This window comes from Zosterops lateralis (assembly GCF_965231275.1).
Source record: "Zosterops lateralis genome assembly, chromosome: 7".
Taxonomy (NCBI): domain Eukaryota; kingdom Metazoa; phylum Chordata; class Aves; order Passeriformes; family Zosteropidae; genus Zosterops; species Zosterops lateralis.
The window spans coordinates 13,445,297-13,471,822 of record NC_139767.1 but is presented as its reverse complement, the minus strand read 5'-3'; the positions used below and the strand labels follow the sequence as shown (position 1 = coordinate 13,471,822).

Genomic DNA, 26,526 nt, shown 5'->3' with positions numbered 1-26,526 from the left:
ATTTTTAGTGGCACTCTTTATGCTGACTTTGTGAAGGTGAAGTTACACTTTCAGCTACGTTACAATTCATCAGCAGAGTTGTAAAGACCCTGTGTTCTGATACTGTGCTGCTCCTTTTCCAACTTGACTAACAGATCACCCTTCTTGCCAAAACACACCCTGCAGCCAATTGTCACAACAGTGCATATCTGGTAGCTATCTTAATGCAATGGGTATAGCAATATTTTGGCATGAATATTAGCTGTTTAGATTTTCACATGTATTTTTTTAGGGAATGTGTTAAGTCTCCTACCCACACCTTGAAACAGTTAAGAAATGGCATAAGGCCAGGTAAGAAGTGTAACTGAAATATCACATGAAGGGAAAGAATTTGGAGCATGGTGATATCACTGTGTAACAAGTCCATCATATAAAGGTGAAAAATAGTCAGAAGGAATATAAGAGGAAGAACCATCCATTTCAAAGACTAAACTAATGTAAAATATCCAGATTCAACTTTACATTTATAGTAAGGCAACAGCACACAGCTATCCCTCCTCCACTTCTTGTAGCTGACAATTCAGTCTGGCACAGTCATCCAAAGCTGGGAAACATGACAAAGCTGGGAACTCCGTGGCTGTGAGGAGCTGCCATGCAAGGAAAATGCCGCGCATCCCTTCATCTGACAAATCACATGAGACAGGCTGAAGCCTTCAAAGTTTGCTGCTTGCTCGAACAGAGATTTTTTAAAGTAAAAAACGCTGATTACGTCAGATGTACGTTTTAAGCGGCAAAGAAGCGACCAAGAGAATCCCTAGATGAATTTGCACGTTGTTGACAAGCTTCATGTGACGTGCACATCTACTTCAAATGCAGGCAATCATCACTTCGGGAACAAAACTCTTTGATGTGGCCCTGATCTGAGAAAGCCGTTAAGCTCATCTTTAAATATGTGCATAGCAATCTAAAACAGAGAGGCTTTTCAAATGAATCTGGGTCATCTGTGGAGATACATCTAACAGAAATTATTAAACACAGCCTAGAAAGCAGTGTTTGCAAAAATAGGCAGCCAAGCTGGGCTCCCAGGGGCCTCAGGCTTCAAAATGGCCGAGTTGCTTAGTGCTGGATGAGCCTGCTCACGGGCACACATCTTTACACTTAAACCTTCTCAGTAATTCTGCATTGGTCTATTGGGAGGGGACAGAAAGGGAGGAAAGTGCTTTTTTCTTGAAATGTTAGTTTTACAAAAGGTTTCATCTATGCGAACACTAAGGCAGAGTAAAGTAAGGCAGGGCTCACTGTGAGAAATGCACCAGCACAGGAGGGATAAATCCAAGGCTTCTGGGCTGAATTCAGACAATGTGAGCAGCTCACATGCTGCCCGGGAGCCAGCCCTATGTTCTGTCTTCTCTAGACACAGCTGAGCAGCAATAGGGCATAAAACCCACTCCAGCTGCCCACCGGCTGCCCCCCGCGAGGTTTCTCCATGTGGCTCCAGCCGCATTCCAATGCATGTGCATGCAGAATCATTGTAGACAGGCTGAGGAGGGAACCTCTCAACCTTTACTCACCAGGGCAGAGGGTGGCAATGCTGTAATTGGCCACAAGGTCGGTTACAGCCCTGAAAGAGAGGCAGGGCATAGCCACGTCAGGTAAAATAAGCATGGCTGGAGACAGCCTTTCTGCAGGGCTGGATGTTAGGTGCAAGGTCCCTTTCCTTGTGAGGGAACCAAAGCCAGGCATTCTGGGCTCACCCCACAGGCTATTCGTTTCAGTTTGGTATTTTCTCCTTGAATAAGCAGGACAAAAGGGATGTGATATGCTGAATCATTTAGGGAAAAAATCACCCTGTCAAGTGCATTATCATCAGCCAAGCAAGGCCCTGGAGGCCAAAACCTCAGTCTCTAAATTATACATGCTGAATGCCTATGCTCTTACTGTATTGTTGAGGCAAAGCCTGCACAGTGGTTTCAGGGACATTAAACACGAAAGAAAAGTTATATCATGGCTGATACTTGCCCAGTGATTCCACCTTAATCTTGGGACTAGCAGGTGTCCTAGACATGCCAAGTCCCTAGCAGGGAGCAAAGGATTTGTAACTGTTGGCAGAGATGCCAGTGGGGTCAGTCAGTTGCTAAAACATTAAAGCATGTAACAGCAGAGAAGTGTGAGCCTCCTAGAAGAATGCACACTCTGCACATGAGAGGAAACAGATGCAGTCTCAGGAGGTGGGTGTCACTCTTGCTTGTGCTACTCACTTTTCTGACATTTCCTCTGTTTAGTGTCTGGTTTTTTCTCACGATTTCACTTTCAAAGCTACCTGTGCACATTAGCAGATGGCTGACTTTCTGTCTATATTTTCTTTCCAGGAGGTGCTCAGAGTCAAAGTTTAAGTGAAAACACCCCTGAATTTGGCTTAACACCTGACATTGTCTGGATTACTTCAGGTTTGAATGTGACACTTGCAAAATTGCACAAATAATTTTCTTATTGGAAATTGTTCTCTGCAATTGCATTTCAATCACATGGATTATATCCCAAGCCAGCTATTCTCCAGTGAATGATATTATTCTAACCCAAAACTTCAGATATTAAATTGACAGTTTCTTACCCAGGTGTTAGAGGAGTGGGAATGTGGGATTCTGGTGTGTATCTCTGGAAAAGAGCTGCAGCTTTCCCCTTCTCACTAGGTGCAGCTGCTCTTCTAGGATTTTCTGATCTGAGTGCACTGATCTTCCTGGGCTTTTTCTTCAATGAGTCCCTTCTGCTTCTCCCACTGAAATGCTGGGTTTGTGATTGTTTCTGTGGCAATCAATATCTGCAATGGAAACCCCCATTCACTGGGCATTCACAGCCTCTGAATAGAGCAATTTTTTACATGCCTTTCAGAGGAAATTCATCTCACCTGAGGAAATTTGGAAAATACCCTGTGAAGCACAGGGAATAGAATAGGGCCTTGATCCTGCATTTCCCTCATTGCAACGAGGTCACACGGTGCTTTGCATAGATGCACTAGGAAGGACAAAGCCCCATCAGCCTTGATCACCATTTTCCTGGACTACAGGTAGCAGAATAGTGGGAAAAGCTATACTCAAGCATTCCCACACATCCTATTTTTGTTTGTGAGCATGGGCAACTGGCACAGCTATTTCAGACTGTCTTGCATCTTATACCAAAGACAGTCAAAAGGGATGATGGTTCCTGCTCCTTAGGACAAGCCTTAAGCACATAGGCTTATGTATAATACTGAGCCTGTACTCTAATAGAGGGAGGCCAGTGTAGGGCTGAGTGTGCATACACAAGATTTTGACATGCAGGAGCTTCACACCTCTAGTAACTGCCAGGACTTTTACAGCAGCTCTAATCTGCTCCAGGACTCTGATAATAAGCTGCCCCCTTACTCTGAGCAGTAGTATGATTGAGTCCCCATTTAAAAACAGTATTGATTTTGACAGGAGTTTTGATAGAGTATGGCCATTGAAGGAGTGCCAGATTTGGCTGTTAATCTTCAGGATTGCTTCTTTCTGCTTGGTTGAGCATATGCCTCATGTTTGCTGTCCCCAGTGTGAAGGATTTAGGAACTGTCAATATCTATGTTGACATATGAAGCACTAAACACAGTAGGAGCAAGATGCATATTTGGGTCACTCCTGCTCAGGCATGGCATTTTTACTGGGGTAATTTAACAAGTCCCCACCTTCTGTACCCCTGTAAGTGCCTATTGTCCAGGAACAGAAGCTGGGAAATTTTTGGTTGCCTGTTCCTTTGTTGCTGGTGCTGCCACTCCACACTCCGGCCAAAGCAGAGATGCTGGGTGGCTGCACATAGTGACACCATATATCTCCTGCCTTTGCTCTGTGGGGCGATCTCTGGCACTCCAGCCGTCCTGGCTTTGTTCTTAGAGATGCTCTGCAGACTGTGCCTGCTTGAGCCCAGGTCCGGTGGTGAGCAGCAGAGTGGAGTCTGAATTTCAGAGGCATTGAGGAACAACTGATACCATCACTTTTGGAGTGCTCCCTGCTCGTGAAAGGTACCCTCTGTGTATTGAGGGTTCTTTGGAAACTGCTTCATGTGTCTGTCTTTGTAAATTTACCGTGGGTGCCCTATTTTACTAAGATTGACTGGATTCTGCTACATGTCTGTAAAGACTGCAAGTGTTGTGGCTGAACTAACGGGTACATCAAGCATATATGGGAAATAACACTTTTAGAGGGAGTGATTCCTTTTTATTTATTTTTTGAAGTCATGCCTGGCATTTTTGCCACAACCTTAGCTGACAAAGCATTTTCTACCACATTGCCTCAAGACAGCACAGAAGATGAATGTTTGGAATATGCTAAGCTTTGAAATAATGTAAAGATAAAATCAGAAGAGTAATTCAACATGTCCCTGAAGCTCTTAACGGCAAGTGGTGACATTCTAATCTTTGGAGAAATGCACAAGCACCATCAGCCTTTCAAAGTGGTGTGTGTCACAGTGAAGAGGGTGCAGAACCAAGGCTAAATTTGGAAAAGGGTCACTATGCTTGTGTGGTGTTCTCCAAAAAGCAGAAAATCCCTCAGTGCACCAAATAAAATTCTGCTTTTGGCTACACTGTTGGATATCAGCTGGGTGTGGGGTGCATTCCTAACTCTTCTTCTGAAGTTTCAGTGTGACCTTGGGGCATATGCATGCTGTTCCCACATCTGTAGAAATGGGCACATGAGTAATCTTTTTCACTCCTTCCTTTGTGGGTTCTGCCAGAGCCTGGCAGCATGGCCCACAGACAGGAGCAGAGAGACATGCTGCATTTCTATAAACGCTAATTGTGCCGCTCTCAGGTTTAGGTGCTCTACTCTCATTTGTATGCAAGCACACAGGAAAACAAGAAGTGCAAATGAGTTCATCTGGCAGGGTGGGAACGGGGCCACAGCGGGGTCACAGCTGTGGTGCAGTGGCTCTGACTGCTGCAGTCTGCCACAGGTCATGGACTGAGACCCCACACACAGCACGGGGGCAGTAAGGCAGCGATTTCTGAGGCAGTCTGCTTCTCTTCCCTTTAACCTGCAGCGTGCCATGGAGGGGAAACGGATTTGCAATAATTAACATCAAAGTCAAGAGGCCTCAAAAGCTGCTGATTTTTGTAACAGCAGAGCAGTTTCTGATGTCCTTGCTGCAGCTGAAGAGAACTTGGCTTGGGCAAAATCTGTGGGAAGATTGGTCCCAGAGCCTGTGCTGTTTCCAGCTGAGGCAGGAGAGCTCAGCAAGGCCAGGAGAGCAGAGGTGGAAGGTTCCTTGCCCACGGGAATGGTGTCCTGTGTAGATGCAGCCCTGCCAGGAACTGCTAGTTCTGCACAGGGTTGGTGGAAAGGGAGTGACAGGTTTTACTTCATTTCTGACAAACTGAACTTTATTTACACTACAGAGAAAGGGAAGTGACTCGCAGTGACTTTTGCTCTAGGCCCAAAGCTGAAGAAGGGGGAGAAGGCTCAGGACAGGTTGATTCCAAGCAGAGGAGGAGGCAGATGCAAATACACTGCTTCTGGTGGTGTTCTGTTATGCTGCTGCACAGCAAAGCCCTTAGCTGTCATCTAGGCATGCATAAATAGATTGGTTTATTTATACATCACCACTGACTATCTGTCTTGCTTGAAATGATGATTCTTTTGAAACAAATGCAGAAGTTAAACAAATGCAGAAGTTAAACAAACAAACAATTAAAAAAAAAAAAAAAAAAAAAAAAAAAAAAACACAAACAAAAAGTAAGCCAGAAAGCCCCCAGCCAAGCAAAAGAATGCTACAACTCTAAAGCTGAGCAAGACGATCCCAACTGGAAAACGTCCTAAAATTTAAATTAAAAAGAAAAAAAAAAAAAAATGTTCTTTTGGATTCTTAGTCTTTACAGTGAAAACATATGACTTAAGAAGTCTCTGGCCCCAATAAATGCAGGTCTTGCTTGCTTTTTTTTTTTTTTTAACAAAATATGAAGTGGAGTTGCCTCCATCTGCTGGGCTCTAAGCATGGTATTAAGTATCACAAGATTCAGTTTTGCCCATTCACAATTTTATCTTAAGCTGAGCTTATCAGCCAACAGGGCAGAAGTTTGCATTAGCTGTGAGGTTAGGACCATAAAACTGACTAAGTCAAAGAAAAGAAAGTAACCTGACAATATCTCAAGTATATCCATTGGACCAGGAGTACTACATACCATCAACTGCAAAAGAATATTTCCTTTTCAAAGCTATCCCAGTGGTTTCATAACCTCTTGCCTCTGCCAGAAATGCAAGGAGTAAAAAAAGAAGACATGGTTCTAAATGCTATAATGGATCCAAAGGGAGCAGAGATGGGGCAGATGATTACACGACTGAACTCCCTGCTATGGAAATGGACATATCTGAATAGAAATTTCCCTTCAAGACTTAACAATAAGACTACAGCTCTTGAGACTGCATAGTGCTGACCTGTACTACTTTTCTGGCACAATTTTCTGTAGTATCTTCAATAAAAAAAACCAAATTGGTAGGAGCACCTTTACCTTTTTTTCAGAGATGCTCTGAAAGACCCATGTATGTCAGGAAACTTTGTGGTTGAGCCCTTCTTCCCAAGGATCTCTTGAGAACAGAGCATCCTATGAGGTAAAGTGCTAAGAAGTCTGTTAAGGCTTCCAGCCATTAATCTGGAAATTCTTTATAAAAAGAGAGTAATCTGATTTAAAATCTTTAAGTAAATGTTTTTAAATTATTCAAAATAGCCTATTTCAAATCCATCTGAGTCGATTCAAAATTTCAACAGAATAATTCAAAGGACCATAAGTGATCTGACTGGCATTACAGATTACCTCAAAAATCTTAATGACTAAAAAAATCATTCCCTGTTAAACTGTCAAATAAATTAGAAAAATGTAAATCTTCTCCATGGCAGGTTTCACTTGTTGTAGCAGACATTAAAAACCTGAAAAAAAATCACAGAGAAATTATTGTTCACATTTTGCAGCCTCCAAAATATAAAATGTTGCTTTTTGTTCTTTTTATGTTTGCTTCTAAATCTCTAATCATTATATTCTGATGGTTTGTGCGCTTAATCACTGCTCATTAACACCATTTTTCTACACAGCTCTGCTAAAAATATTTGTTTGCAGTTGCCCTTGTACTCTGAACTGTGGCATTTCCCATGCACAGCATCCTATGCAGGCAGGCAGAACATTAATACTCTATTCAGGTAATTCAGAGAACAGTGACACACTGGTATAATTAAATAATGTCATCAGACTCTGAAGTGAACTCCCTACGGTGAGGAACTGCATGAGAAACCTCCTAATACAACACCTACAGCTTTCTTACGCAAAACTGACTTTACTGTAATGTATTCCATTAGGAGAGCTGAAGTTTAATGGAGAAATCATTATTTTATTTTATTGGCATTTCATGGGTAACGCGGCTGATGCTTCTGCCCACTGGATCCTGTCATACTTTCATCTGGCTCAAATAAAGAGCTGTCTCTGCTGTCTTTGCCACAGAGGTGCTTAGATCACCACAGTCCTGCCTCTTCAGTGTAAAGACTTTAGATGGTCTCTGACAACAACGCTGCTTTTGTACTGCTGAAGTCCTTCTGAGCCCTCCTATAAAGCCTCTGGAGTTTTCAACAGTCCCTTTGAAGTGTGGGCATCCAAAGCATGACACACTGCTCAATTAACGGTGTCCTCAAATACTAAATTGTCTAATACTAAATATTAAATCTGTCTCTGATATATCTGTCCCACAGCTGCAATCCCAAGCATTTCTCCCATCACACCATTCTCACCACAGCCATCGGGCAACATGAGATCCCAGTCCTGAGGAAAATGTCTGGGAGAGAGGCTCTTCAGTGCTGCTGCTCCAACATCAGGTAATGTGCACCACATGGGTTGTGACAGCAGGGCGAGGCTCCAGCTGTAATATCCATTGCCCGTGTCATGTGCTCAAGATGGCTTTTCTCACAGCAAAGCTGGACACATTTGTGGTGCTGCTGTCTCAGACAATCAGTGGAGAAGCAGAGAAAGCTGGGACAAAGGACCATTGCACCAGGGTGCCATACATGGCTTGGCTTAGCAGCCTCCTCAGGCTGTCATTCCTGACAAGATTTTTTGCTGCTTTCCAGGTATCCTGCCCTTCCTATTCCTGCTGTGTTACACACGAGCTTGTGGGTTCCTACCTCTTACGCCCCTTGCAGTCAGGTTTGCTTTTTTTTTACTCATTCCTCACACTGACTCCTTGCCTCTCCTGTACTGTTTTATTTATCTATTTAATGCTGCTCTCATGATTATGGTATTTGGGCACCAAGCAACTCGAATAAACTGTCTGTTTCATTGGCTCACAGTGTTCCCATTTATGTCGGTTGCCTGGTAACAGCTGTTGTAACTGAAGTTGCAAAATTTTTAGTGAAAAAAACAATCCAGTGCTCCCAAACAGCCTGAACTTGAATAAAACTGCAAACAACAGATCTGGAATTTTCCACGCTTTGGGGCTCTCCAAAGCTGATCTCTCGCTGTCAGCTTGAAAAAGTTCAAACAAAACCAAGTTCAGCCTCCTTAAAGTCCTGTGGGAGAGAATGCAGAAAGGCTCAGCCGTGTCTCTGCGCCTTAACTGCTGTCCTTGCTGCACTCACAGGAATGCAAATCACTACCTGAGCCCTGCAGCTGGCTGGAGGCTGCCGGAGGAGCTCGCTCTTGGCTGGAGGGTGTTCCTGACTCTGGAAATGGCACCAGAGGCTCTGCCTCTGTTTGTCTCTGCCAGTGGTTTCCACCCTGCAGGATTGAGTTTGAAGCTAAAAGATGTTTCTAATTACAAGCCTCGCCGAGGCAGGCTGGGAGCCTGCGTGGATTCAGCTGAGCGGAGGAGACGGCAGAGGGTGTTGGCAGCCGGGCACGGACCCCACCTTGTCCCTGGGATGCAACCTTTGTGCCGGTGCGGGCAGCACTGCCTCACATCTGCCCGCCTGTGCCCCAGAGCCCGCCTCAGACTTTGTGCCTTCGTGGACTGGGAAAACAAACTGAGGAGCAGAGTGGTAAGAAGGTGATTTTGCTGCCGAAGAAGCAGCTTTGATTCAAGGCCGGGCTGCAGAGGCGCTGAGTAGCAGCGGTGCATTGCAAAGACTGTGGCAGCTCCTGGCACACAGTGCTGGGATGCCTTCCCTTGGAGCTACCGCAGAACACATCAAAACATCACCCCAAATTACTCTTAGGTTCTACAGCACCTCGTAAAACCCCTAATCCTTCTGCTGAACAGGGAGCACCCAGACTTTGCAGGAACAGACTTTCATGTGACCATAAAATTAACTTTGGAGGCAAAAACTGCTGCAAGAAACGGTGGAAACAGATGAAAAACTCACTGCTAACATTATAATGAAAAATCCATGCTATAGAAAACATGAAGAAGGAGCAAAAAGACTTCATGGGCCAGTTAGAGTGAAAGATAAGAATTTCCAAGCTTTATTGCATTAATTGAAAATAATCTAAAAACACGAATAACATTATTTCATAGTATTATTAATGATTATTCAGTGTTCAAAATTATTTAATGATGAATCATAACAAAATTAGTATGACCAGATCATAATCTATTTTTAAAAATACAAATGAGCTGTTGAAACAGCAAGGAAAAGAAATCAGCATGTGTTTGTTTGTTTGTTTGTTTGCTTTTTTCCTTATGGAATTAGTGGGTGTATTTCATTCCCAGAGCCTAGCAGAGGGCAAAAAGAGCATTTTGCCATCCATTTGATATGAGTTCTGGAGGGGTGAGAAGCTGTTCTTAATGCCAACATGAAAACTTCCCCTCTGTGTTTGTCAATATGTGCACAGAAGATAATCTGTGTAGGGTTTAACTGCAGAGCTTTTCAGGGCAATATTCTCATCACAGGAGAAATCACCGAGATTTCCAAGCCTTGAGTAAACCCAAATTTCCAGCCTTAGATAAACCCAACCCCACTTTGGGGAAGTGGCAGATATGCATTTGTGCTTCCCAAAGCTTTGAGGTTCCTGAAAATCAGTCCTCTTCCATGTCAGATTAAAGAAGAGAAACCAAGGACCATGGTGTTAATGGATAACACTAAACAATATTTGCTTAAATTGCCATGTCCTTAATTACTGCTTAAATATAACAAATCTAAATAATGTATAATATTTTTTTGATCCTTATTAATCTCTGCAATGTGTCTGACCATGTTGCAGAAATAGAATTATAGCTGAAAAATATTATTTATCATTAAACAGTGTGTCTTACTTTAAATATCAATGTTATGGCCTCCAGCATTAGCTTTGCAGTGAATAGTGGCACTATTTTGTAGACAGATCCAGCACTTGGTAAATACTTGACATTGTCTATACAGGTACAATCTTAGTTTATTTTCTGAAAAACCCTTTGGCTTTGCAGGGAGCTAACAAGAACATTACTTGCACTTTACCCCCACATTTCAAATTTCTCTTTTACATCCTATTAAATGATAGCAAAGGTAAAATCTTGTTTGCCCCAAATGTAACATTTAATAAAACAGACAGTAGGTTTGCTTTGTGGAGGACAGTTGTTCTGGTTTCTTTTCCTTTTTCATACCTCTCTTCACAGGTGTCTGGGTTTGGTCCATTGCCTCCTCTGTTATGTACAGCACCCAAGCTGGCTGCCTCAAGCCTTGCAGAAGCTGACTTGGGGTAGTTTTGTCCCCAGCAGACACAGGGCGAGTCAGCAGTGAGGGAATCTCTGCAAAGAAGTTTTGGAAGAGTCCATGACAAACAAGGTTTCCTTTTGAAGCCAGTGAATTCGATAGGAAATTATTTTCTTCCCTAGCACAGGAAAGATCAGTTTGTTACTGGGAGACAGGAGAAAACTGTCAGCAGAAGTATTTGTGTCTTCCATCTATTTATTTATTTATCTTTTGTCTATCTCCATGCTTACCTGCTTTTCTGAAGCCACCCACGCTGGCTAATGAGGAAATACACAGTACTGCTGAGCAGCCATCTGTGAAGGGTTCATTTCTTCTGTCCAGCTCAAAATAACATTCTTCTTGGCATTTGCAGGAGTCTGGGTTGCAGATTTAAATCAAGCCCTGTGCACTGCACTCCTGTTAAGCACAGTGTAGCCCCTGGTGATGGCACACTACATGGTGTCCCTCCACTCCTCATATCTTCCATAAAGCATGGGAATGGCTGTTCAGGGATGAGGCTGATTTGAATGGATGGCCTTTTCAGCCTAGTCTGTTCTAGCTGCCACCTCATCCTGAAAGGCCTGGGGCAGCAGAGGTGGGGTTAGGGTGGATATAACCAAGGACAGGCTGCATGTGGACAGTTGACGAGAGGAGAGAGTTTGTCTTGCCTGCTGCCTCTGTGCTCTCAGGGTACAGTCAGGGCAGCAGTAGCAGGAGAAGGTGCAGCAGTAGGTGGGAGGCAGAGGAAAACTAGGGGCACAGCTCCAGGCACACTGAGAGGAGCTGGAAAATCTCTGCCTGTTTACCACACAGACAAGTTTAGGCGGCCTGAGTTTCTTGCTATAGCTGGTAGAAAGCTGAGGATTCCCGTAGGAGGAAGAGTGTTATAAAATGATGGAGGGCTTTACACAAAGACTGGCAAGCTGTAACCAGAAGGCATACATTAATGAGAGAGAAGTTGAATTCTCATCTATTCCACCTGTGAATCCCAACTGAAGTCATTGTGGGAAGGCCTAAATGGCAGGAATATCTGAAAACCACTTGCAGTTTAATTATTGTCAAAAAGCTCTAAGAAGAGTTTGAGTGGCTGAGGAGTTATGCAGCCTGAATATATATCACCACAGCAAAATCCCATTAGATGCAGAGGAAACTACAAAACAGTGATAGCTGGACTACAGAATAAAGTCCTATTCAAAGACTGATGTAATGTATTTTTTCACTGCAGGGCGGGAGTGAAACTTCAAGTTATTCTGTAAAGAGAGAAAGAATCTTTGGCCCTCAGGGCTGCAGTAGGAAAGATAGTTAAAAAAAAAAAAATCATTAAAGAAAAATCCCTCCTGAAGACTTTGATGTCTATTGATGCAAGGTGCTATTTGTTCTCCTACTGAAGACAGATCTGAAAGACTCTGCAATTACTAATAAATCACTTGCAATATTGAGCAATTACCAACAATGCAATCATAAAACACTGCAATAACTAAATAATTATATGCTTGTTAGGAGAATATGTTATTTGGCTTCTTGGAAAGAAAGGGGAAGGAGGTGAGAATACAAAAGACAGGATATTGGATACCACACAAATAGCAACGAAATACACTTTACAGCCAGAATGCTGAGTAGTTGTAAATACGCAGGGCTGAATCCTAACCCTAGAGAAAATAAGAACAAATTTAACTATTGACAGGATTTTTTTTTTTACTAGGAAGATTAATCTGTCATCCCAAATACTGAGTATGATGTCTGGAAAAGCTTTCTTCTGTCTACTGACCGTGTTCTGCCCAAACCCAGTCCTAGGAGTACCAACTGTCTCAGTAGAATTTGCTTTATTACTCGTCTTACTGTTAATAGGCTGCTACCTCCACTGGGGCCCCAGGAGCTCCGAGGAGAGCAGTGCACTGCAGTCACAAAGGAATGTCCATGCTGGTTACCAAGGCCCAGCTGGAGCCACAGGAAGCAGATGCACACACTCCAGAGGCAGCTCAAACCCCTGCTGATGCATGGAGGCCACTCCTTCCTTACCTGATAATGGAGGGATTGGGAGTGCTCAGGTTGTAGATGTGCTGCACTGGCGTAAAAACCCCAGAGGGATGGGGAGAAAAATGGCAAATGGAAAGCTCAGTTTTCATCAGCAGAAACTAATTACAATAGGAGAGAGAGAGATCATTGCTGTTGTTTAGATTTTCTCCTCAATGAATCCGTGATTATTCCAGAAACAGCTGGAGAAAACATCTGCATAAATGAATTGCTTCTTGGAAGGAAAGGTGTGTATCAGTTACCATAAGCCAGGCTGATATGCTGTTGGCTTGGCTTACTGGTGTTCAGCTGTTGCCTTAGGTGAGAAAGCTGGAACACAACGGAAAAGAATGAAGATTTTTGAAATGCTTTTGGGAAATACTGCGAAGTGCTGTAGAAGCAGAAAGCACACAATGTACTGTATACATTAAAGAAAAATATCTGTTATTGAAGAGATCAAGAAATCATAGCTGAAGGATTTTGGATGTGTTCAAGGATTAGGGACCATCTGGAAAAAGGATCATGCGAGGGACTGTCTGTGGTAAAACATTAAAGGAAAGGCAGGATGCTGTGCATGCCTGACCCAGATAGTTTTGTAGGCACAGTCTACGTAAGTAGAGCACAATTTATGGAGCAGGCTGGAGACTGATACTCCTGTAAAGCACAATGTCATTCTTGGAATATCAAGCAATCCTTTTCAAAAGTGATGGCAAACTATAAGAGGAAGGCAAAGAGAAGTAGGCTGTGAGTAGTAGGAGAGCCCAGACTCAGTAGCCAAGGGCTATGCTCCCTTCCTCCCCTTGAACAAAGGAAAGGAGGGAGGGCTCTGCTCTAATCCTCCTTCTGGCATGCATTTTAAATAAATCCTTTGTGGTCAGAGGAGGGGAACAGACAGTTACACACCCTCCTCCTTCCGCAGCTGAAGGTAATGCAGCTGGCAACAGGCATAGCATCTCTTTCCACTGAGTCCTCTCTCCTCCCTGCCGTGTTGCTAGAGAGAGTGATTTGTGATGTCAGAGACCAAAATTTCCTCTCTCCTTGAGATCCCTCAAGGCTGATCTGGCCTGGGAGCCCGCAGGTTTTCCATATTTAGAGCAAATCTTTCAGCTTGGGGGAATGAATGGGTAAAAACTTCTAGCATCTGTAGCTCATATGACTGGACAGTATAAAATAGCCTGAAAGGAAGAAAGGGAAAAGGCAAGAGAAAGTAAACAGAAAACTGGGAATTGATGAGAATCTTTTTTAAAGCCTGTGACTTTAGTTGCAATGTAAATGGTCTTCTCATGGATTTTGTGCTGAAATAGACATTCAAAAATCACATATATTAATTAACATTATAGATACTGGCCAGATTACGATACATATAGATGTCGCCATTAGCAGTCACAAACAATGGCTTCAAAACGAAAGCAAAACAAAAAACAATGAATGAAATCTAAGGGAAAAGAAATGAGTGTTAAAAGCTAGAAATAAACAGAATCTAGAAATTACATACTATTAAATAGAAGCCAGTGGTGGCCCTTGAAACCTCACTTTTTTCTCTTGGATAATCAAAGGCCATATTGTGCCTTTAGGCACAGCTTTGAGTAAGGAGAGATGAATAAATGGCATTGCTACAGGAGTAGCCTTAGGGTGGGAAGAACAGAGATCCAGTGTAACACCCCCTTGCTCAGATCAGTAAGCAAAGGCAGCTCTGCTGTGCAACAGTTCCAAGCCACCCTGGGAAGTGAGCAGCACTCTCCCAAGGAAGTGTCCGTGTCAGGAGAGAAAATCATCACTATAAAGGTGTCACGGCACATGAGAGCATCCCATGGACACGATCTCTAAGACACATATTAAACACAAGATGTTCTGTATCAGAACTAACTTGACAGACCCCAGGATATTAACCTAAATCTCTTTGATCACTGCTGTAGTAAAGGGCTGAACCTTTGTTTTCTTCTCTAGCTCAAGAGGAGAATTCCTCATGTGCAACTGTTAAAGATTTTTGCCCACAAATTCCTGTGAGGAAAAAGTTAAGCACAAGTGATTTTCAGGGCAGCCTATGTGCTCCTGCATAACCTCAACTTACCCTGTTTGTACATTGAGCTACCTGAAGATGAGCAAGATTGTTATGGAGAAGTGGCTCAGACCGAATCCCAGGTGATAGTACACAGCTGATATTATCACAGAGTTAATAAACTTCTATTTTGTAGTTTAGGTGACTGAAGAGAATCAGGGAGAGTCCCGAGCTGGGCATGTTCCCTACCATCTCATTGTCAGATAACATTCCCTCTCACAAAACGTGTCTTCCACAAAGTGCTGTGTCTTTCCATGCTGTTGCAGAGCAGAAGAGAACTTTGGTCCTTCTTGGATATCCTGGAGAAACATCTCGTTGATCCTGGGCAAAATACATCACAGAGCAAGAATGAAACTCTGATGAAGTGATAAATGGGACCCTAGTGTTTGTTGGTCATGAACCACAAAATCACCCTTCATGCCAAATGAGGTGGAGATTGGAGTGAAGCAGAATTTAGTTGTCAAAGTGAAAACAGTGAGTAAGATTCTTTTGAGATATGTGAACACAAATATAAATGAAATCCAGGATTATATCCACCTATGCTTTTAAGTTAGCTTCAAAAGATTTTTCTTTCTCTCTTTATATGTCCTAGAGATTGTATCACTAAGGTGTTTACATAACTTTGTGGCTGAGGACCATTTTGAAGAAGTCTTTAAACATGTAACTTTTATACATAAATCTCCCCTAGGGCTTTATTAAGATTTTCCTTCCCCTCTGGATTTCTCTGAACATACCCTTGGTTTTTTTCAGGGACTAATTTCTACACCTGCCAAACTTTTAAGAATGTTAATATCCTTTGGACCTATTTAGGCAGAGCCATCTCCTGCCCACACTGTAAACAGAGCTTGTTATCAACAGCTCTTATGCTTAATTAACTGTAAACAAATCGTTATCCGATGAGCAAAACATTCCTTTCCACACTGTGGGGTGGGTTTGGCCCTCAGTGTACAGCTCTTCTGTGCCCAGCCTTTTGCAGGCGTGCAGCCACTGCCAGGTATCCCTGGTGCCCGTGGGAGCTGAAGGATGCCCGGGTTGTTCCCGCAGGTTTTGTGAGCCTGCCCAGCTCAGGACAGCGCTGGGCCAGCTCTCCCGCAGGGACCAGCCATCCCTTCTCCTCTAAAGCCCGCCTAGATTAACTGAAAGTGCATTTCTCCCATCTGGTTCCAGACTTTTATTTTGATATTACAGAGGGTATAGTACTGGATATTCAAGCACGCTCTTTTTTGCAGATCCTCATAGAGCACAGATATTAAAAAATGTTTTTCTTGAGCTAAATCAATATATGAGCAGAAAGAAAATCCAAGGTGAACTAGGGGTGGCATCATGAATGGAAACTGAGAATCATCTTGCTTTTCAAGTCTCACGATTTCTTTATTCATTATTTCAATTTTAAATTAGGTTCAAATTAAACTTTGGCAAGAACCTGATTTTATATAGATTGTAAACAGATTTTTTATATTGTATTTTTAAAAATTCAACCGCAGTTTCCAAGAATATTTGTTAGTTTGCTTTCCCTTTATTCACCAGCATTGTACCACTGAGACTTGGCAGTGAAAGTGGTTTTATTGATTTTCATTATCCAAGCTGGAAGAAATGCAAAATATAAACAGCAGAAATTATGACCCTTTTTGCTTCTAGTAATTGAAGGGTTTACTGGTAACAACATTCAGTAAGGAGCAAACAAACACATTTTACTGTGTTACCAGAAAAGAAGTTTGAAAAATCACAAACCAGATCTCCAGGGATTATGAGATTGATTTAAATGATAAAGTTTTTTTTATTTTCTTTTCATCTGGTTCAACTTCATCTCCAAATCCATTCCAGTCTCTGAAACCCCAGAACAAAACATACCTGCAATAATAACATCTCTAGGCTCTTTTAGGACTTTTTCAAGTTTCTGAACTCAGATTGAGTGTTTTCCTCTCTCATGGTTTATTAATGGCAGAAAAGAGGCTGAGCCAATAGTGCTCTAGGGGCATCTTCTTTGGCAACCCTGGCTACTGATGTCAAATAGTTAAATGCCTAATGGGTGATGGTGTAGGAAGGAGACACTGCTCAGAGCCAAGAACTAAAGGTCAACACTTGTGTTGTCTTGTTAGCAGCAAAACTAGGAAAAATTCCTTTGTGTTTTTAAGCAAGTTGCTTAACCAGTCCATGTCTGCTGGCACAGTAATTGCAAATATTCACTGACAATTGCTGATTGTTTTGGGATCTTTAGATAAAGCCTCACAGATATAAAAGCAAAGTGCTGATTATCCTCATTGCAATTTCCAGTTATAGCAGACAAAGTGTAAGAGCCATTCAATGTAGAAAAATATGATTTCAGAAGTTTTAAATTCTACTCCTCTGGCTGGCACTGTGCTAATGCAGTGCCGCTGTGGGAAGGAATGGTCAGTAGGGAGGGCAGGGGTGTTCGTGGGGCTGCATTACTGGCACAGCCTCTGCCCAGCAGGGAACTGCCATCATTACCAATGTGAGCTGGGTTAGGCATGGAGCTGTGACCACACTGCTGCCCTGGGACACATCCCAGGTCAGGTGGGAGCCCTGTGCTTTCACGTGGAGGGCTGACCCAGCCTAGGGGACGACAATGGTGTAAAGTGAGCTTATACCTGGTCAGCACCGTGTGTGGTGTCTGTAGAGTTTCCCATTCAATGCTCAGGAGCTCAGGAACTGAGTGTACAAATCTGACAGCCCACAGCCTGTGCAGAGAGGAGCCAGAGGGGATGCCGGACTAGCCAGCTGTGGGACAAACTCACATGAAAAGTGCAAGAAATTAGCTAAGGCAGTCCTTTGGGCAAAGAACTTACTGTGGTTGATGAAAGTGGAGGTCTTGTCCACTCCTCTTCTGCTCCCAGCTGTTGGGCCCTGGCCTTGCCCTCTAGCCTGCTCTGAGACATGTCAGAACCTTCCCTGCCTGGTCTTTGCTTGCCAACAAAGCAGAAAACAATGTTTTCCTTTTTCCTTGTTAGTTTTCTACCAGACTGATGCACTGAAATGGCTCATGGAGATATCCAAGAAACATCAGGCAGGAAAGGATGATGGAAAGGGAGGAAGGCAAGAGTAGGAACCCTCAGTGACAATGAGTTGTTAAATCTGCTTATCCCCTCTCATGAAACTGATATCTGAATGTTATGAATATTATCTCATGGATATGTATTTGTGTCTGAAACTCATAACCAGACTGCCTGCAAAGTACTGTAACCTGATATAAATCAAAAGAAAAAGGCTGCTGTCTTGCTGTGCCATGTTCTCCCTTGGGCCAGCATAGGCTTTAAACCCCATTACAGAACTGAGTTCTGATTTATCTCGATTTTCTGGTTTCTGCAGAACTGATTTGGCTGAAAGCTAATCTGGCAAAAAAATTAATTTCCACAGCATCTCAATGCACAGATCTACAACTGTGCGTGCTGGCACATGAAAGGGAATGGATGGGAACAAACAGCTGGGGCCAGGAGGGAGCAGAAGTCCTCCTCTGGGGGGCAAAGCCAGTTTATGCTGCTTACAGCATTAGCTGGATGATGATCTACCTCAAATGAAATATGGTTTAGATTTCTGTTGCAGAACCAAGCAGGCAGGTCCTATTAAATGCACGAAAATAAAAACAAGACCTCATTATTAGTCAGTTTTAAAAGTTGCTGTATTTTACTCTGAGTAAGTTTAAATTGGACATAAGGATGAGATGCTGATGACTTGATTTTTAGAGGTTTTGTGTGCCCAACAAGAAGTGGGTTTTGAGCTTTGAGATTTGGAAGCCTTCAGCTCACAGAAGCCCATGAGGTATTTTTTTTTCCAGGAAAGTAGTTTCTGATCATGATTCCTGATGATCTCATTCAGGAGCAAATAATGTAGGGATCTGATAAGTAAAAATTATCCTCTTCTCTCTTTCACCATATTGCAACTCATGCTGTAGTTTCTTAAGAAATGTTTTCTTTGAATTCCAGTTCAACACTCCTGGTCCTCTCATACCTGGCTTCTTAGCTGTGCCAATATGACAGCTTTTTTTGTCACACTGTTACCTGCATTGGAGGAACTTACTTTTGGAAAAGTGCTCCCATCCCTGAGGAAAAAAATATCATTGCCGACTCTCGATGGAAGAAAGGGTTTCTTTTCAGAAAGTTGTGCAGACTGAAGTCCCAGGGATAGTTACAGGTAAAACCTTGATAGGTAGGTGTTAATTGTTACCAGATGGCTTCAAAGACTTTCAGACTGTTTCAGCATAAACAAATGTGTAATTTACCCAGAACACAATAATGTCGTATTAGCAGTACCATGCATAACTTTCAAAGAAACACTGGCAGACAGTAAACACACTGGTGATTCCTCTGCAACCTTTTCTCACTCCCCCTTGTTGATGTGTGATAATTAAATACAATCTCAGTTTCTATAAGATACTAAACACACACAGTTAAAGACAACCTTTTATTTCCTTTAGCTATAGGTCTTTATAGTCTAATCATAGACACTTTGGAACCTGCTGCTTATGCTTCAGGTATGGTGTCGGGGAAAAATGTGTTTTAATTTTTGTCAGACATACCAGCTGGTCTAACACAACACACTTTCTCTGTCAACAAGCTCTACCCAACTCCAGTTACAGTGCATATCACCTGCACTTTTCAGAACTCGAGGAAAAAGAAAATCATACCATGTTTTTTCCTCAGTGTGTCAGACTTGCTTATAAACAGAGAGGGGGAAAGAGAGAGAGAGAAGCCTTTACATTCACAGTCAATTATTAACCTAAGTAACCAAAACCATACAACCACAGGGACCCAGGCTTCCCACCAGCACATCAGCAGCCGAACTAGAGGAGTGCCCTGAACTCCTCCTGCCTCCTGCTCCCTCTGATGCAGCTCTGAGGCTGCTGTGTGGGACTGCTCCCCCTTATCATTTCTCAGGAGCAAAGAAAGATGTGGGGAGCTGTTGTTCCCTACCCTAGGTACCCCTGTTGCACCCTCCTTACAAACCCATTTTACAGAACTAGCTAGGAGTTATACCAAGGCTTCCCTTTTTCTCCTCTTTGATTATTTTTCATGTGAATCACTTTTGTAGCCTATCTGACTTGGTGGTCCTTCCAGCAGTTGGTAAGAATGCCCCTTTAGCATGATGAATGCTTTACAGTGCTGCTGACCCACAAGAAACCATTGATCTCTGCTCTGCTATTGGGAGCCAGCAGTGAGCTGGCTTGGGCTTGAGCTGGCAGGGACACAGTGGTGTGTCTGAAATGGCCACATGGGCTGACTCCAGGGAACCTTTCAGCTGCCCCCAGCACTGTCCTAGCTGCTATCAAGGTGTTTCTGGCCTACAAGCTGTGCTACCTTACCCACAGTAAAATTCCTGTTTCTTTGTATTGGTTCTTTGCTCCTGGAGGGAAGAAGAAAGTAATTTTTCTATGGCTCAAAGCATATGGGATGCACATTTGTTCACTTGCACATGCAAACACACGTACACACCCAGGGAAAGTAGTTCCATATATGGCTTAATAGATTATTTCTCTTTGATTTACTCTGAAACACTGTGGGCTGGTGGCAGACACTTCTAGGTTTGAAGAGGCAAGGAGGAATTGTTTACCACCTGCATCAGCCTCACACACCACTTGTGCCTGTTCCTGAGGAACCAGGATGAACTTTCCACTTGGAGTTTATATGGCTCTGTCCTCATCTCATCCTAAAATTTCTCTATTCACTTCAACCTTCAGCTGATGCTGTTCTGGCCCAGTTCCACAGCATCATTTCTGGTACTGTCATTTGGTTACGTCACACAGCACAGGGCTTGGACTGCCTGTTTGAATGCTAATGTGAGCTGATGGGGCAATTTTACTGCAGTAATAGTCCCCTTGTGCTGTGTGATGTCATGCTGTGGTTTTGAGGTATTTTTATACTGCCTTTGCTTTGCAGTGGTTTTCAGCAATACACATCTCTGCGGTAGACTGAACTGTTTCGATTGTGATGGTGTTGAGTATTCGTGCTATTTGTGTTGTAGGTGGTCTAGTGGTAGGTAAGATGCAGGGAGCACTACTTGGTTACCAAGTAGTACAGAAAAGTGTAATTTGCAGGATAGCAGGTGTTTGGGGAGTGCTGTAGACCCTCACAGCCCATTATGCAGGTTGAGTGGCTTCGCTGTACCATGTGTTAAAGGCTATGGGCTGTCACTGGATTGTGGTGATGGGTTTCTCTGTGTGTGGCTGTATCTGTGTAGAGCAGATGTGGTGCTTGGAGTGCCCGAAGGTCGCTGTGCGGGGCGGCAGGGGCCGTGTGAGGTCCCGTGTCAGCCTCTGAAGGCCGGGGTGGGCAGGGTGTGCAGTGTTTTACAGCTCCGTGGGGCACGGGCTGTGCTGCGGCCCTGCTCGGTGCACCGGGAACAGGCTGGGCACGGTTCCTCTCTCAGGTGTATTCTGTGCGCCACGGGGCCTGCTGGCAGCGCCAGGGATGCTCCGTCCTGCCGCGGTGCAGCCCAGCCGGGCACACAGCCCTCCGTGCCCCGCACAGCCCCGCGCTCCGGGTCAGCGTTCCCCGCGGTGTGTGCGGGGCCGGTGTGTGCGGGGCCGGTGTGTGCCGGGCCGGTGTGTGCGGGGCCGGTGTGTGCGGGGCCGGTGTGTGCCGGTGTGGGCCGGTGTGTGCGGGGCCGGTGTGTGCGGGGCCGGTGTGTGCCGGTGTGGGCCGGTGTGTGCCGGTGTGTGCCGGGCCGGGCGCTGCGCCGTGGTGCACCCGGCTGCCCGCTCCGCTCCGCACCGCGCGGCGTGCGGGACGCGCATCCTCCGCCCGCCCGCCCGGCACGGAGGGCACCACTGCCCGGGGCGCTGACCCGCGGCTCCTTTAAGCGAGCCCGGCGCCCCGTGCCCCCGGCGAGCGCCGCCGCCGCCCGCGGCCGCCCCGCCCGGCCCGGCCCGGCCCGCGCCTCCCGGAGCGCGGCGCGGGGCGGGGCGGGCACGGCGGAAGGAGAGGCCGCGGCCGGGCCTGGCTGCCGGCGCTGCCCGCGCTCCGAGGCGCAGCCCCGCGGGAGCACCTGCCGCCCGCCCGCCCCCGGGGCCGCCGAGCCGCACCTGCCGCCGCCGCCGGGCCGGGCCGGGCGCCGTTCGCGGGCGGGCAGGGCGGGCATGGCGGCGCGCTGAGATGAAAGTGACCGTGTGCTTCGGGAGGACCGGCATCGTGGTGCCCTGCAAGGACGGGCAGCTCCGCGTGCGGGACCTGACCCAGCAGGCGCTGCAGCGCTACCGCAAGGCCCAGGAGAAGGTGAGGGGCGGCCGGAGCCGGGCCGGGGCGAGGGGCGGCGGGGAAGGCCCGGGGTCGGCGCGGATGGCACGGAGGGGCTCGGAGGGGCTCGGAGGGGCACGGAGGGGCTGAGGGGAGCAGGGCACGGCCCCTGCCCGAGGGGCCCGCCGGCACTGTGTGTGCGCTGCCGTGTCCCGCTGAGCTCCCCGCCGGCCTGGCTGTACCGCTGTGCGTGTTGACTAACAAACTTGAAACAGACAAGAGGATAACAATAAGTGAGTTTCATTCAAACTTGGGTTTTCTGGCATCAGCTGCTCGGTGAGGTGCTGTCTGCATGGCAAGGTGATTCCCTTTACATGAAAGGAGCTCTAAGTTTTCCTTTGGTTGTACCTAATGGAGCATAAAAATATTTTTTTTTTCCTCCATGAGACAGGTGCTGAAGGCTAATGGGTACTGTTCAGTATTGATGAAAGGCCTAGTGTTGCAAATCCTGCTTTGTGAAAGGGATTCCAGTTACAAGCCCTGAATTAAGGGCTTGCAGGATTGTTCATCTTCCCAAAACGTCTGAGTAAAAAGTACAGCCAACATCTTGTGGGCTCTGTTTTGTGACATGTGCTAGTTTCTTATGGGCCCAGTCAACTGTTTTGATATCCTGAATGTAAAACTGGAAGTAAATTCTTGTTCTTGCAGATTTAGTTAGGGGAAAAACTTGCTTCTGATATGTTGAATACATCATGAACAGCTGAGACTGCTCTAATAGAGATTGCTGTGGTCTCCACATTGGTCCTTCTGAACACGTGTCGTGCTTCAAGGTGCCTTAAGACACATAGAGCTTGACAAATATTTTGCATTAAAAAGTCTTTTTTCCTAATGATGGTGTTTGTGTGTAATAACTACAAAGTGTTTATAGAATTCTTGGTGCTGTTAGAGTCAACAGTCAGTGGGATCTTTTGCACTAAAGTATGGTTCAGAATACTAAAATATGCTTTCAAGAGATGGGCTTTATCAGAAACAGAATTACTTTCAGCTGTGTTGAATTAAGAAATTTACAAATTGATTTCAGCTTTTGATTTGTGCTTGTGATGACATTGGAATTAGTCTTGTGATGATGGCTTAAAGGTGGCCTACAAAGCCTTTGTATAAGTATTTCAAATCCCTTTCCTCCTCCTTATTTTCTTTTTTTTTATTCCTTTAGAAGGGAGTAGAAGGGTGCCTGCCTTTTTAAGTGAAGCCCTGACTGTTCTAGAAGACTCAAGAAGCAATTACAGGATAGAAATTCCAACAGTGTGAGAAAACTTCGGATAAATGCCAGACACTTAAGGTGTACTACAGTTCTCATGAATTTGTAGCCAATTTGCTATTAAAGTAGTATCTAAAGAATTTTTTTTTATGCCTAGTAGTCATCTCCTATGTTCTCCTATGCCCTTCAATGTGAGGTCAAAATCATCAGCCTTCTTTGTAGGACAGCCAGAGGCCAGAGTCCATGTTTCTGATCTTGTAGTCCGTGTTTCTGACCTTGTATTTCTTCCTTTGCAAATAACCCGGTGGGTTTCTGTTTCTGTTATTTCCTTATAGAAATGTTGAGTTCCTTATTCTGCATTATAGGTGGACAAAGTGGGTACAGCCAGTTTGTTCAGAAAGTGCTGATCACTTTGAGTAATGGAGCTTCAGAGCTAGAGTTTATACAAGGATGTGTAAAGAGGTAGAGTGGGAGAGCAGCATAAGGACGTGAAAAGCCAAATTGGTTTTCATTCAAGTCGCTAAAAAAGAAGTTTTATGCCTTTTGCATCCTCTTTCCCTCCTCCCTGTTCAGTGGAAATGTAAACATGTCTGTTGTAGCGCTTTGATTAGCTGGCTTCCAATCTACAAGGTTTGCAGAGTAACTGGCCAAAAAGATAAATTTCTTCTTATCTTGACAAGCATCATTCAGCGTTAGATTGCTTTCCTGGGGGGAAAATTTGGGGTTGGTAAAATAGATCATACAGACATCTCAAACAATTAATTTTATTACCTTTTGGAGCGTTTTTGTCTGATATAACATGATGGATTGAGTGTTTTGCCACTTTACTTCTCTTTGCTCTTCTAAAATTAACTTTCTTAAAAAACTGTAAAATCTTACTGGGAATGGGATTATCTCAAGATAATCAGCAGCTAAAATGTGCTGTGAGGTGTGCACATAAACAGGTTTGTGCTAAAGATAACTGAATATTTGTTTTTCTTTACAAAATATTTAGAATGTTTGGAATACTTTGTGACAGAATGCTGCTCTTTCTGTTGGCACGTTAAGTGTTCTTTTTCTAAGGTTTTTTTTTAAGTGTTAAAATCTTTTAGAAGAACTAAGTGGAAAATTTTATTGTTGAAGTGCCTGAAGTATTTGGAGAGGGAGGGAGAATTGATACAAGGAATAACTTTCATAGCTGTAGAAGGGAAGATGAAAAGTAGCTAGGATACAAACATTAGGAACTTTTTACTAGTCATGGTACTGTCAAATACCACAAAAATGTTTGAGAGGCTCTACATTTTGGAAGTTGTCCTGGAAGTCCAGTTTTGTAGTCTTACCCTACAGTCACTTGTCTGGCAAAGGGGTATTAATTCATATGTTTTGTAAAATATTTGAGCACACATATACAAATAAAAAATTTGAGTTGGTTTAAACTACTTCCTATTTCTTTATACCTACAATGAGAGGAAAATTGCTGCAGTAAATTATTAAGTCTCTTGTTTCTCTGAGACTTGGTAGATAGCTGAGAATTTGGTGGGCAGTTGCTTATTGTAGCCTCCTGTGTTTCCTTGTCAAATTTGATTTGGTTTCTTGACTGGACTGTGTTGACAAAGTTTCGTCATGGAGACTCAGTTGCTTCAGTTAGTGAAGTTGCTTTGTTAACTGAACCAAAACAATGGGCCAGTTTCAGTTGAGAAATCAGACAGTAATTATTTCTTGATGCTACTGAATTCAGAGGCTCTTTTTTACTATTACTCTAGTCGTTCTGAAGGGGCAGATCCTGTCAGATTCACTGGAGGATACAATAACTGCCTGGACTTAAGAACTTTGTATTACAATATCAACTATTGTAATACAATATATACAATACAATTCTGTGGTCTAGGATTTTGTGATGTGAATAGTCATAGATGTTTAAGAAATTGATTGTTGATCAGCTGCTTTGTGAGAATTGTTAATAATTTTTCAGGGAAGTCACTTGTCTCAGAAAGTGACTTGAGCAGGATGAAGTTTGTTGAAACTCTTGTGGCTCAGGATCTGCTCTTGGTGCTGTTTAGTAATGTACATTAAGGCTTCCTGCTGACAGGTAGATACAGTAGGATTAATGATTCCTTATCACCAGTCCAGTCCCTAACTTGATATTTTGGTGCCTTAGGGAGCAGTTGTGTGTCATCTGTTGCATTTAGGATTCTTTGCTTGAGTGAGAACAGATTTACTGCAGAAGAGTTGAGTTGCTGTGCCTGATACTGTGTTTGCTTTTCTGTAGCTATAAGACACAGCCTTGGATGCGGGACGAGGTACCTTGTTCATTGTTTTCCAGTCAGAGCCTTTTTTCTCCCCTCCACCAAGTATATGGATGAGAGGAAAAAGAGGAGTTCTGGGTCAGCATGGAAGAGTTTCATGGGCTCCTGTGATGTTGTCTGGATTTGCTGGTAGTGTTGAAAGCAATTCCTTAAAATGCATGTGGGGCTAAATGCTCTCCAGGTAGATGTAATGTTGTGCTCACATTTCTCCCCTTGGAAATGCTGTTCTCTCACATTTGAGGCAAGGGTTGAATTACCAGCTTTGCAGTGGAGCCCTTGGTTCAGCTGGAGGTCCTTGTTTGCCGTCTCAGAGGCCTTGGATGTTGTTGGTACAGAAAGTGATGTCTGCCCAGGGAGAAGAGACTAGCAAAGTGAAATCCACTGTGACTTTTCTTTAAGCTGCAGTGAAACTTTTCTGAGGAAAATGTGTGAAAAGTCTTGCTGCTCCAGATGTTCTTTATCTCTCTGGAGGAGCCAGAGATGGGGAAGTGGTGGTTCTCATCTGTGTATTCATTTACTCATGTTTGCAGTCACAGCACTTACCTGGATGCCTTGATTGGAGTGACTGTTTTGGCTGTCTGCAGTGTTTTTCCTGGAATCCAGATGAATGGCAGGGACATGGAAGTCGTGTAGCAAAATTAATAAGCACTGCAATTTGTGGTTTAAAATTTGTCACTTTAGGCACAGTTAAATTCTTGAGAGGCTCACCATCAACAGCCTTTGTGAGCCTCCTTTGGGAATGTGGATAGAGACAGTCAAATGTCAGTTGTCTTGTCTTCCAGGAACTTGGTCTCCACTTGTAACGGGCATTAGTGTGTCTTTCCATTCATGAGAGCATACAGAGGTCAGCAGTTAATCCTGGAATGGTGATGAGAATTTTGATTTGCAGTCAGACTGACTAGGAAGCAGTAAGATAGTTGGTTAATTCAAGAATGGTGTGGTTTTGATTAGAATGAGGAAAAAATAGGTGATTTGGGTTGTATTGGTGATCTTCCCCAGATTAGATGCATTTAAAAGCTAATGCTGCAGGTTGATTGTTTATATAATTTTGTGAGTTCTACTAATAAAATACTTTCTTAGTTTCTTTCTGTTCCT

General features: G+C 44.0%; 1 protein-coding gene across 2 annotated transcripts in view; it reads left to right on the top strand.

Moving 5' to 3' along the window:
* Nucleotides 1-21,807: 21,807 nt before the first annotated feature.
* Nucleotides 21,808-26,526, top strand: part of PARD3B (par-3 family cell polarity regulator beta) — a gene marked incomplete at its 5' end in the record, with an annotated part of 392,787 nt that continues 388,068 nt past the window's right edge. For both annotated transcript variants that reach the window (XM_083864789.1, XM_083864788.1), the window contains one exon: nt 21,808-21,927. In XM_083864789.1, coding sequence (XP_083720915.1) covers nt 21,808-21,927 — 120 coding nt within the window. The remainder of the gene's footprint in view (nt 21,928-26,526) is intronic.